Genomic DNA, 13,000 nt, shown 5'->3' with positions numbered 1-13,000 from the left:
AGTCTTTCAACCGCTTCGTTTTTCTCATGGGCGCCAATCCGCCGGGAGTCCGTGCATTCGCTCGCATGCAGAGTTCTCTTGCACCATGGACATGCGCATCGGTTGCTTGAATGCGATTCCTCTGTTATATCTACAGCAAAGTCCTTTAATGGCTCATACTCACGGCGGTGTCCGGCGTCCTGTCCCATTACAGCTGTCAATCAAATGACGTCATCAACCGAAACGCACATTAAGAATAAATAAATCCTGTCTCCACCGCAAATTGAACATCCATCCCCTGGATCCCATGCCAAGCGCTTTAACCAACTGCGCCACGTCCTGAATGGTGAAGCGCACGTTATAATTACCCATGTCTACCTTGATAATGATGGTAGATATGACAATGAAGTTGCAATTAGTGATAATGATAACGACGGTGTGTTTAGTTGATAATGAGCGGAAGCGTGATGCACCGTATGCACCAGCAACGCTTAGGCTTTTGCATTTCTGCAGTGTGGATTCTACAGGGCTCTCGGAATTTTTTTTTCATTCAAGGTGATCTCTACTCATTAATAAACTATGCATGTTAACCTAAATAAAAGGTGAATTTGGGATAATCATAAACTATAGATGTTGTTTTCGGAGAACTTCAAATCCGAAATAAAAGTAGTCGACCTTAAAAAATCGTTCTTTGCAAAAACAATAAAAGCAGCCATAAAAGGGATTAGTTGAACAACCTGCGATTTAATATTTTGGCTGCGCCTTAATTACATTTTCTGCCGACTATTTTAGGTGTTGAACAGTCAGGCTGTTGTAAAAATAAATGCTAGACACCTAGATGTTGAGCTTTATTGCTGCTGCAGACAAGTATGTAACGAAGACTGTCAAACTCACCCGGGTGAGGTTGGCAAGCCCTAACAGAAAGTAAAGGCAGCAAAACCGAAGACAATGTAAATTTGAAGAAGCGTAGCTTGTTTGTTCATTGGATTCATGGTACGTGAAAAAAAAAAACAGCCGAAATAACGCGATCATAAGGAAAAGAAGTACACCGGACGACGCTGGAAACAGCAGTGAAATTTTCTTTTCCTTGAAATTTTCTTTTGTGTTTCCAGCGACGCCCCTGTACTTCTCTTATGAATGCATCGTTTCCGCAGTTGTTGTTTTTTTTTTCGAGTACAATGCTAATTATTTGGCTAATGCTGAGTGAATTCGCACGTGGAAAAAATGCAAACTTTAGTATAATTTACCGAGCCAGAAAGATATATATATTCTGTATGTACAGGTGGGTGTAACCCTTATAAATAAGATATAAAAGCAACGCCTGGAGACAGCTGCAAACCACGAATTAAGCGACCAAATTAGAGCAAAACGTTTTATGTGCGCCGTGTGAAGTAGCATTCACCATAAAAAAAGAAAAAAGAGATGTCAACCATGAAATAGCGAACAAGAAATACTGGTAAAGCTGATGTGTAGAGTGTGGTATAACAGTTAAAACAAAGCATTCTACAGCAAGTTGACATCAGCCATAGTCTAACTGCCATAATTGTGGTCAGAATCATCAGGCTCGCTTAGCCAGCCTCTGCAGCAACTTCTGGGGAGGAGTTGATGTTTTCCTCTCCAGCAGGTGTACATTTGGCAGGCCGTCTCACAGGGAGTTTACTCGGCTTCTGCTGAGCTCCATGAATAATATAAAAAAAAAACAAGTGTTACTGTTTCGAATCACTGAAAATTGAGGAAATAATACACTCGAGTAAACGTATGACATCCAAAGTGAAACAGCACGGTATAAGATCTGAACTTTAACAATTGGCGTCCATTCTGTCGATTTCTCTCGAAATCGTCCTAATCAGTGTGGTACTAAGGAAAGATAATACCCCAATTGTGATTACTGAAGCTAATTTAGAGCGAGACAACGAAACACGTTTTGAAGAAAATCATTCAGCTATTCAAAGCGCTAAACAGAACGTTTTCATAAAAATACTGCGGAACATTACCGAGCTTCGCATGTTTATAAACAATGCGCAGGCTACGACAGATACCGATTCAGAAAACCGAGGAAAAATTTAAGTAACACCATGCGTGTTGGAGGCTTGTTCACATGTGGCACATCATGCTTATTGGCATTTAGCTCCGCAATATAATAGACAGCACGGTCGGAAATGGACGCCGCATTTGTCGGGTTGCAAACATATACCCGCAAACATAACATCGGCTACATCGCTTGCGTTTATAAGGGAGCAATATATACTAATCTAATGAAATACGCTATGAGCCATCACGAGATCCTCAAGACATCGCTACCAAAAAGCATCTTCACTCGCCTCTACGTAAGCTAGGACACAGCACGCGTAGAAAATCAATGTTCGAAATGAAATATAGAAAAGCAAATATAGGTCAAAACTGTCTTGTAACTTGCCTCGCCTGTATATAAGTTCTTGGTATCGATGGAAAGCAACTAAGTACTTACTTGGGCTTCCCACTTCTTACTTCCCTTTGAGCCACGGGGGAGCGAAAACCCTTTATGGGTTCACCCGGCGCACATCAGTACACACAAATGCTCGCAATGCTCCCTCGGTGGACCTGAAAAGCTCGTAAGTCACGAGGTCTAACATCCTCAAACAAGTACAACCACTAGCGAGTCATCCGCCGCCTCGAACAACGCAAACTTAGCAGCCTACACCACGCAACTGCGACCGCGCCGAGCGCCCGCCGTGATTTAACATGGCGTTTCAGGGCGAAAGAGGCGGCGTGGGGCCGTTCAAAGGATAGCACCGCCCTGAACGGCGGCGCTGACATCGAGGCACCCTAGTTTTAGACCCTTTGAGACAATTTAGTGACTCGTCTTCGGTTGCCAGATAGGAAGAGGGCTTGCCTTCCGAATGTACCGCGTCCCAAGCTCACACATAACCAATCAATCCGTCATCATAAATACAGCACCTCCAGCAAAGCTCCTACACCTCCAAGGTAGGAGAGAGGTTTTTTTATTTTGTTTTTTTTATTCAGGGCGAATGCCCTACCCAAGATAAGGGCCGCGACACGGCATGAAGACGGTCATGGTCAAGGGGCTGCTGTCTCTTCCTCGGGTACGGAACCTCCGCAAATACACAGGGTAGGAGAGCGGCTTTTCCGGATTCGTTACGGATTCCTAGAGTGCCTCTGGCTGGTATCGAGGCACCCTAACGGATTCCAGGTCAGCAGCTCCGTTCGGCGGACATGGCGCGTGATCGTTGAGCAGCTTGGTCTTCGAAACTGCCAGCAGATGGCGCGCCGCTGTGGCCGGCGCTGTGAGCCAGGCCAGGATATTATTCTAATGTAATATCCACCCATTAAAAAGAGGAAGGCCATAACATCCATCCATCCGTCCGTCCATCCATCCATCCATCCATCCATCCATCCATCCATCCATCCATCCATCCATCCATCCATCCATCCATCCATCCATCCATCCATCCATTCTTCCGATAGGGAGCCTACATGTTTCGCCGCGGCACCCGGCTCCACGGTGCAACATGTAGGCTCCCTAGCCGGCGACGCTACTTCCTCTCCTGTCATCGTCGCGCGTCCAGTAGCTACCGCGTCCCTCTTCCTCGCATAACCTCCGCCGAGGTACAGCAGCACCCCTATGTTGCCATGGAGACGACAGGCTCACTAGACAAGGAGAATTACTATATGTTTTTCATGAGCCCTAGTTGGAGTAACTCATTAGCCAAGAAGGGGCTTCGCCTTAAAGCCCCATTTGATAGCACAGCAAAATCGAAGTATGACTTCGTGAAGTGGGGAGGCAGCCCACCACAGAAGGATCTCGCCTTTGACCAGTAAAAACCTGAGACAGGACAAATACCCGCCCCATAAAGCGACAGCGAAATCTACCGTGCCCTCGGCGAAGTACAGCCACACTGTTCCTCAGTCAGCAACCAGCAAGGCTTCCCGCACACAGGAAGATCAAGAACCCTCCACCCCCGCAGCTTGTCTGCGAACCCCCAGGGCCTCGGAATATAACCCTCCTGCACCCCCGCTTCAGCAGATGCAAAAGTCTCTTGAACAAAGAAAAGGAGAGAAGTGGATGAAAGACTGCACAATTCGGAACCTTAAATGTTTAGTCGTATCGTCACAACATGGCATTTCTAGAACACTGGAACTTTCCTGAAATCATTAGAAAGTATACCGGTGTACACGATCTTTTAAGTTCCTCCTCTTTCTTGATGTTTACAGACTACCCCAGAACATAAACGCTCAGACGTTCAAAAACGGATAGCTATTATCCTAATTCAGAGTGCGTTTGCAACTGCTCCAATAGTCCTTAAAACGAATTATGAAGCGGTTGCAGTGACATCTTTCAGTAAAAGACAATAACTGTATGTTTCTATACACCTTGAACCACATTTATCTGTCATACTTCATGACCTAGAATCACTTTTTAAACTGCTACCAGAGTCCCACCTGGTAGTTGAATATTGTGATACACACTCAACTTTTTGGGAAGGTAAACAAATCGATACCAAGGGCGCCCATGTAACGAAAGCGTATTAACCTATGTAACGAAGTGCTTCCCGTGTATGTTACGCCTTATTATATCCCCCTTTGGGGGCGTGGGCCAGGGTGGCCCGCCTTGACCTATGGTGGCCGTGATCTTGGGTGGCACCTTCTGCGAACGACAGTATGAGCCATTAAAAGCATTCGCATTGAAATAATACTGGGCGATATATCCCGAGCTTTTAGGGAGAACAGGTAAATGACAATGCCCCTGATGATGGCGTACTTCACGGCGTCAGCATTACTTCGTGAATCACCAGACAGACAGCGTTCGAGATTTTATCAAAAGAAACTGCGAGTCGCTGCTATGTAAGATTTGTCATGATATTCCTTGAAATGAACAAGCCAGTCGTGGATCTCCAAAGGCCTTCTATAAAAATGTATAAGCAGGGAAAGCCACCTTGCTGAAAGGTTAAAATGATGCAGAGGTGTTATGCCCCCAAGCACGCGTGATGAAATATTGTGAAGTATTGTTGTTATACGTTTGGAGCTTAACACATGCACGCGCCGTAATTGGCTTTTTTTTCTGGCTTGGATTGAACACCGACTTCGAGTTCTATTAAAAATCTCTGTCCTATATTTACCTATATGGCATAGATTTCGAAGCATGCGCAGAAACAAATTCTCAGTTTGCAACTAGAGATCTCCCACTCTTCTAAGCAAGATACGACTTCAAGCACACGACAAAGAACACGAGGTTCTGTAGATCAAATTCATTTATGAAGAACGGTATGCAGGTAGTTAAGAGGGTCCTAAAAACAACAAGAGAAGAAAAAATAATATTTACGAGGTTTCCTCAACTCGAGCTCCTATTAAGTGGACAGTCTGGCAGCAGCTAAAATACTCCACGAATCCACGGCTCCCACCCTCGTTGCGTAAAAATAAATCAAGCACGTCCGTACCGAAGCATCGTGTGATCTTGTATTCTCGACCCCACCAAACAGACACAGGCAAGTACTCGGAATTTAATAGAAATCATCCTCCGCCGCTAGATCGGCTGCAGCAGCCTGTCAATCAACACAGGAAAGAACGTCATTACTACACCGATGACCTCTGCGACGCCTCGGGTGCGCCAACAACATCGCCCAAGAAGCGTAGACAACGTTCAATTAGTAAGGTTGAAAGTTGGGCGAGTTGAATCTTGTTCATTTTGAAGATAGCGCAAAAAACTAGGACCAAGGAGTAGCAGGACATAGCACGAGCGCTTTTTCGCAACTAAACCTTTTATTGAAAAACACAGAATAAATGCCCATCTCACGAAAATGAAACAGAAGAAAACAAACGTGATAGTATCACGTTCAATTGCCTAACTGTTTCTACTTGGAAACCGCGGTCCTGTTCTTAATTTCCTGCAGAAAAAGATGTTCTGCGCACTTCGTTCGCATGTGCGCGCGGCCCGAAGCCGCGAGCGGTGTGTTAAACGATACCAAGCAGCATATCATGCACCGTGGCCCCTCTCTTTTTTAATGTCTATTCGCTTTTCTGGCACTCTAGCTACTCCGAAAGTTTGCTACGAAGCCCGTCAAACTACGGTATGATCCTTAGGCTACGCGGCCCGGCATTGCTAGCGAAAGATCACAAGCACGTCGATTGCTGCTGGTAGCTTGCAGTTGGCATGGCCAGGCACCAGGCACTGACTGGCAGGTGCGCCGTATGAGGTCACGAAACAGCATCGCATACATGACATGGCAGGAGCTGTCAGCATGGGAGCCTACTTTGAGATACGAGGGTAAGCTAAGAACCGAACCCTTTCAGACCTGCTGCTCTTAGCTAACGTGGGCAAGCTCGTATGGCTCCCTTCTATAAAGCGAGGCATTGTCTATGTCGAGTGATCTTTCACATACTGTAGTAGCTTCCCCCTTTAAGCTAGGGGGTATGTGTGAGAGAACAGGCACTGAGAAACGTAAAAGCGATTAGCAAAGTGAACGGACTTTTACGAATATTCTCAAGCGTCAAAAAGGCGTCATTACGCTCTCCATTCATACCCTTAAGAGCAGAGCTTGTGTCCCACATATTTTTATATCACGTTTCCACTCGCGGAAGATTAAACCTCGTGGTTCAGCCGGCAGAAAGGCTCCCACCTCGTCCATGTGGAGGCCTCCGACTGCGTGACCCTGCCTGACAGCTCTCCTGCTGAATCTCCTCGGATCTGCCTTCGCGGTTCTCTTCTAAAATGTCATCACCGCTGCGATCACACGCAAACCCGCGCGACTCAGCAAACAAATTAAGTCCACCACATGGTGATGTAATAAGGGAACCAGAGTGCTTTCGTGCACACCGTTGTGGTTGGGTGACGAAGCTGCATATACCCCAACCAAATTTTGTCCACCTCACCTTTCATCATCTTAGGCCTACTACTCAAATAAAAGTTTTGAAAAGTATATACATAATTCAAACTTTAACGTGGTAGCGTTAATGGCCGCCCCTTAATAAATTCTTGTTGTGGCGTTGTCAGTATCGGGGTTTTGAGCGAAAAATCACTTTCATGCCTCTTGCAGGTGGTAGCTGGCTGGTTATACGGTGAGGAGGAAAATTAACGGACGCAACATTCAACATTTTTTAACTTTTGCTACACCTAACAGGTCGACTTTGGAATGACCATCGAAGAGGGTTGTATGAGTGGACACAAGCTACTAAAAAAATCTTCAAACAACGCATAAAATGTTTGAAGCAAGGAGATAAAGATAGCACATGCAGAGGATCTGGTAAACGTCAATCTTTTGAGTGTTTTGAGGTAAGTACCTCTTCTCGATGTTCAAACAAATTTAATCAAACAATACCGAATACGCATCATATTTTGGTTTGAGTAAAACACTGTGGTTACCTCAAGGAGTTTTCGTATTGTATGCTACGGAGGGAGTAAATATGAGTGTGGCTTTTCACAGCTATCAATTGGCACAAATTCGCAGAAGTTCTAAAGTCAGGACTTCACTTTGCACCAGCATGCTACCTTTAAGGCGAAAGCCTTTCTTGGCTGACGGTGGCAGTTTTGTTTAGGGAGTCGCTCGCTGACCGATTTCTTGCGACGCGACTTGAAGTCGCAGAACTCCTCAGCCAACCCGCGGCGTTTCTGCCTTCTTCTTTGGGCGGGAAAATTCAAGTGTGCATGCGCGCGTTTGCACGAATTACTGCGCCCGCTGTTGTTGGGCACACATGTCAAGGATCACTGCGAGAGTGCAACGTACTAATTCGGGTTTGTACTCGTACTCTTTATCATGTGCTCGACGCTCTGGCATAAGGTGATTTCGTGATCTGCTATTGCGCGAGACCGCAAACAACATCGCGCACACCACCACCGCTTCCGTCTTCGTTGAACTAGAGCGCTTTTGACTGTCGAAACAGCCCTAAACATGGGCATAACCATAAAATCTACTTCCTCGCGGATAATTGCACATATTCATACCCGAAATGAGTTCGAATTGATCTACCCCGAGCGGTGTAGCAGAGTCCGTAAAAGTGCGAAAGTCGGCTCTTCGTTAATAATTGGTTCACAGGAAGGGAAAGGCGCAGTATCTGTCACACTTGCTATGTGGACACCTGAACCGCGCCGTAAGGGAAGGGATCAAATCTCGTTCGGTGAAGGAGTTGTCGCGAAGCAAGTCGCATGCCGATGTAAACACTCGTCGATCGGCGCTTGTCACCAGTCTCCCCCTCCGTGACGAATCGAGCCGCGCGACATCCGCGAGTCGCCAGTGTGAACCAGCCTTTAATCACGGAGGGGGGCGACCCGAACGAGTCGCCAGCGACCCGTTTGAGGTAGTTTGAGGGAGTAGCTCGCTGACCGATTTCTTGCGACGCGACTTGAAGTCGCAAAACTATTGAGCCAATCCGCAGCGCTTCTGCCTCCTTCCAAGGCGGGAAAATTCAAGAGTGCATGCGCGCGGGTGCACTATTGACTTACTGCGCCCGCAGTTAAGAGCACTGCGAGAGTGAATCGTACTAAGTCACGTTTGTACACGTATCCTTGGTCATATGCTCGACGCTCAGGCATGAGGCGATTTCGTGACCTGCTATTTCGCGAGACCGCAAACAACAGCGCACACACCATCGCCGCTTCCGACTTCGTAGAACTATAGCGCTTTAGCTGTCGCAACAATCCTAAACATGGGCATAACCAGAAGATTTTCTTCCTCGCTGATAATTTCACACATTCATACCCGAAATGAGTCCGAATTGATCTACCCCGAGCGTGGTAGCAGAGGCCTTAAAGGCGCGAAAATTGGCTCTTTGTTCAAATCTCGTTCGGAGGCAGGGTTGCCGTGAAGCGAGTCCCACGCCGGTGTGAACACTCCTTGTCGATCAGCGCTTGTTGCTGGTCGCCCCTTCCGTGACGAATCGAGCCGCGCGACCTCCGTGAGTCGCCAGTGTGAACCAGCCATTACAAGGATGACTGGCAAGACCAAGGGTGTGAAGTTCGGTGAACTTTCGGGCCATTCGGTTTCTCGCACAGAGCATACGACGCGAGGTATAGATACGTTGAGATGTGCACCTGTCCCCGGTCGAAGGGTTACCAAATTGGTGGAACCATTGATGCATGACGGAGGCGCGGTGGCAGCTCTATTGTTGCCGGCGCAGTGCTTCTTCCTTTATGACAGTGTACAGTGTTGAATGTCATATCAAGGACCAGTGGACGTTGCCTTTCGTATGCATTCTGGTATTGCTACGTGCGCGTCTTTCCCTCTGCTCATGTGCATACAGCCTTGGTGGGGTAGCAGGTGTGCGGTGGCTGACCAGCGCGAGATGAGGCGCTATGGGTCATTGAGCCACAGGTGCTCAGAAGAGGCGCTTGCTCAATTGGGAGTTTCCACGTGGCGTTTTACCCCTCAGTGACAGCTTTCCTTTTTTTTTTGATAAAGAACGTCAGCTGTTGTTCACACGGCATACGTTCGTCGCGCATGCATGTGTGCGAAAGGAAAACAAGGGACCTCTCCTTTCCCAAGTACGGCTTTGTAAAGGTTGCACGACACCATCGTCAAGCACCTCCTCAGTATGAGTTTGGATCCCTTACCGTTCTTTGGCAGACACGCGATAAGCCTCCTCTCGTATAGGGCAAGCGTTGTGATAAGTAATGAGGCGATGTTGCGTGATGGGTGTTTGACGAACTCTCGATGAAGAAGCAAGGCAGTGCTTGAAGTCCAGCCACAGTTGCTCTAAAGCCCAGCGTTTCTTCTTCGACAAGTGGCAATTAATGTCGATGTTGCCAAGAGATCTTTCTTCAGTTTCGACTGTCGTGGATGCAAACCAGATCAGATCGTGTGCAATACGATCCCTGAACAAGTGCCGGTGCTCATTAGAAAAATTGACAAACAGTGCAGCCCGGCCATTATGAAGCGACAGTAAACTGCGAGCAGCGCAGATGCCTTGAGCTAGCAGAAGTGAATGGTTCGTCTCCGCTACAACGTCGCCAACACAGAAATCGACGCAGATTACTCCAGAACACTGCCTCGTGGCGGCAGCGAGATGCTCTCGGCGGAAACGCAGAGTGCTGCATTGCGAGGACTGCTACTGTAATGTTTGACAGTTTGTCCCATCGGAAGCATTACGAGTTTATTCCGCAGGTTGATAACTGCACCGTACTCTCGCAGAAAGTCAATGCCGAGGTTGAAGTCACAAGAGTAGTTACTCAAAACGGCGCAACTAACGAAAAACATAGATGACCGGCGGCGATTCGAAAGTGCACACCTGGCAAAGCAGTAAGCACTTTTCTCAAAATAGTCACTATGCGGCCGCTAAAAATCGTATAGTTGACACCGCGTGTCCACTAATGCATTGATGGTAGTACGACCGTCTAAAATAACAGGAGTGTCCAAAGAAACACTTTTGACTTATTTAGGGGACGATACCAGGAGCTCTTGGTCGACTCGAAGAGGAGACAACGAAAGGTCTTCAACGTAGCGACTACCAGCGACCTGGCCCCCGAAAGTTGCTGGTTTCAGTCTTCCCGACGAGGGTTTGACGGGCGGTCCCTTCTCGTCTTACGAGGGACTGTGGGTGGATGGCGACGAGCGCCTTGGTGACGGGGAGCGGTACTGACGCTGCAAACGGGATGAAGAACGCGGCTCCGCCAGATACTCTTCAGTATATCGGGGTCGTTGGCCAAACCGGGGAGGAGGCGGGTCGGTGCAGAAACTTCAAAGACCGAGGCGTCGACACGGACAATCACGGTAGAGATGGTCGGGTTCTCCGCAGAGGAATTAGAGCAGACGGCGGTCAGGCGTGCACCAAATATCGGCGTTTCATCGGAGCGGAGGACCATCGTCGAAATACTGCACTGGTTTCACCGAGGGTAGCGGAACTGTTAGCGGTGCGAGAACAGGCGGCGGCGAAGGGGGAGCCTGACGCTGCAGAGATTCTGCGTATGTGGGACGGGTGTCGGTCCGGGGCAGCGATGGTGGGTCCTTGATAAGCCCCTTGACAAAGACGATCCCTTGCCTAAATCGTAGCTTACAGGAAACGCAAAAGATTGGGAGCTTCATCAGGCAGGCATATAAATTAGCCCTACGTTTGCCGCACAACAGATGCGACCGAACGAATTCTTGCAATTGGAATTCATAACACTCACTGAAGATGCAGAAACCCATCTCTCGTCACCCTCACATCTATGTAGAGAAGCCCTCTACAAAAACTGAACATTCGCTTTTATTAAAATTGGATGACGAAGTCTTGATATCTAAAGAGATACACACAAATACACCCTATCCTCAGGGACACGCCCCACGTCTATTAGGCTGACAGGCGCGAGGACAGAGCTAGAACACTGCTCTCCTGTGCAGTATTCCAGGCACACGATACTGGCACGTCGTGGCAGTATTCAGGCCACGACGCCTCCGTGGTAGCGGCACTCGATTATCAAAGCACCCCGATACTCTCTGCGTCTGTGACTATATATGCAAGTGTATACAGGCGCTTATGAGGAGGCCGAAGAAGCTGCCATGGCTTTGGCAATGACCCCAGTCCCAGCTGTCAAAGTTATTATCGACTCCAAATCTACTGTACGAAACTTTTCTCGGGACAGGGTTCCTCGTGCCATATCGGAAATTCTTAGCTCATTACGCACTCGCTCCGGCCCATACAAATTGTATAGGCTTCGGCGCTCCTTCTCTCCAGGGAAACGAGGTGGTCCACCAACATGCTCGAGGATTTTTGATTGGTCTGCCAGGCAACGAACTATATTTAGGGGCTTTGATAGATCTTGCGGCTACCTATCAAGAGATATCTTGGTATTACCGCTTAAGTAGGACGTTCTTTCCTTCAGGAGAGAATCCCTATTTGCACTTGAAGGAGCCAATTGGAGGCAATTTCAAACTGAATCTTTTATTAGCCCGACAGTATACGCTCACGTATAGCCGGTGGTATATTGACCTGCTTGTAAACAGTGCGGCCATTACGGTACACTGCTACATATTGTTACGACGGGGGTTTGACGTCGGAGCGCTGCACAGGTCGAGGAGGCAGAGAACTGAGCTGGTCAACGGCTGCGAGTCCGGCACGGGCACGAGAGTCTCCTCGTATTTCTAAAAGTCCTTTTTGCCTGTCTTCTTCTGTGTGTTTCCTCTTCTTCAGTATTGCTACAATATTTTATGAGCTTACCCTCAACATATACCGGCTCAGGCATTGCGTTCCGCTAATGCTCATCAGTGGGAGGCCCCGTTAATCAGCTTCTAGTCAGACAACCAAGGCCCAGCTATCGAAAAGGTCCTGCAAGTCGTCAGAGGCCAAGGCCTCTTGACTCCTTAAAGGGAAGCTGAAAAGGGTTTTCGAATTGCATGAAATTATAGTGTGAAAGGAGAGTTTTTATTAATCATGTTTGTCATTTTTTTTTAATTTTGTCGATAAGAAAAACAGAAATAGCTTGTTAAAAATGCGCCGCTGTCCCCAGTTTCGGCGCGCCGGGAGCGACGGGGGCGGCGCGCCGAAACTGGCGAACAGGCGGATGTAACGTCAATCTCGGAATTCCGGCCAGCCGGCTAGGCCGACCGCGCGTTTTGTACGCTTGCTTCGCTCCATTCCGTGCTCAACTGGTGATAGACGAATGAGCGCAATCTACTACTGGTGCGGTTTGTTTTCTCCATTTCTATCATTCTGTGCTGAAGGTTCCGCGTGTTCAAAGATCCGATGAGGTCAACCAGCAGATACGCAGCTGTTGCGGAGTGGCGCGCCGCGCGTTTCGATGCCATTCGACTAGTACGCCTCTTTTGCTCCGTAGTAAATTAAGCTTCGTTCGATGTTCGAAAATTGTTTTCCTCATGTCATTGGAAAACAAACATTCGTGTGAGTGCGTGAAGCAACTGGCGACAATCAGCACGGGTTTTCGGTGTGCGAACATCTGCGGTCCAGGCGACAGGGTGCTTTATAGTCTCCCAGAAGATAAGAAACTTTCGGCGCTTTGGGCCTCTGTCATAAGAAGGAAAAAAAGCTTGCCTTTGGAATAAGCTGTGTTTTGCACAATGATTTTCGTGCCGATGACGATAATGGAATCTTGGCAGCG

At 47.8% G+C, this 13,000-nt stretch overlaps 1 protein-coding gene across 1 annotated transcript in view; it reads left to right on the top strand.

Annotated features, from left to right (window-relative positions):
- Positions 1 to 3,020: 3,020 nt before the first annotated feature.
- LOC146174640 (uncharacterized) overlaps positions 3,021 to 13,000 on the top strand; it is a 49,950-nt gene continuing 39,970 nt past the window's right edge. The window contains exons 1-4 of the mRNA XM_084585419.1: positions 3,021 to 3,062; positions 3,170 to 3,263; positions 5,457 to 5,579; positions 7,095 to 7,246. Of these exons, the coding sequence (XP_084441545.1) occupies positions 3,021 to 3,062; positions 3,170 to 3,263; positions 5,457 to 5,579; positions 7,095 to 7,246 (411 nt within the window). The remainder of the gene's footprint in view (positions 3,063 to 3,169; positions 3,264 to 5,456; positions 5,580 to 7,094; positions 7,247 to 13,000) is intronic.

This window comes from Amblyomma maculatum, chromosome 11, assembly GCF_055883805.1.
Source record: "Amblyomma maculatum isolate TAMU_Amacu chromosome 11, ASM5588380v1, whole genome shotgun sequence".
Lineage (NCBI taxonomy): Eukaryota > Metazoa > Arthropoda > Arachnida > Ixodida > Ixodidae > Amblyomma > Amblyomma maculatum.
This window is presented reverse-complemented; position numbering and strand designations above follow the sequence as displayed.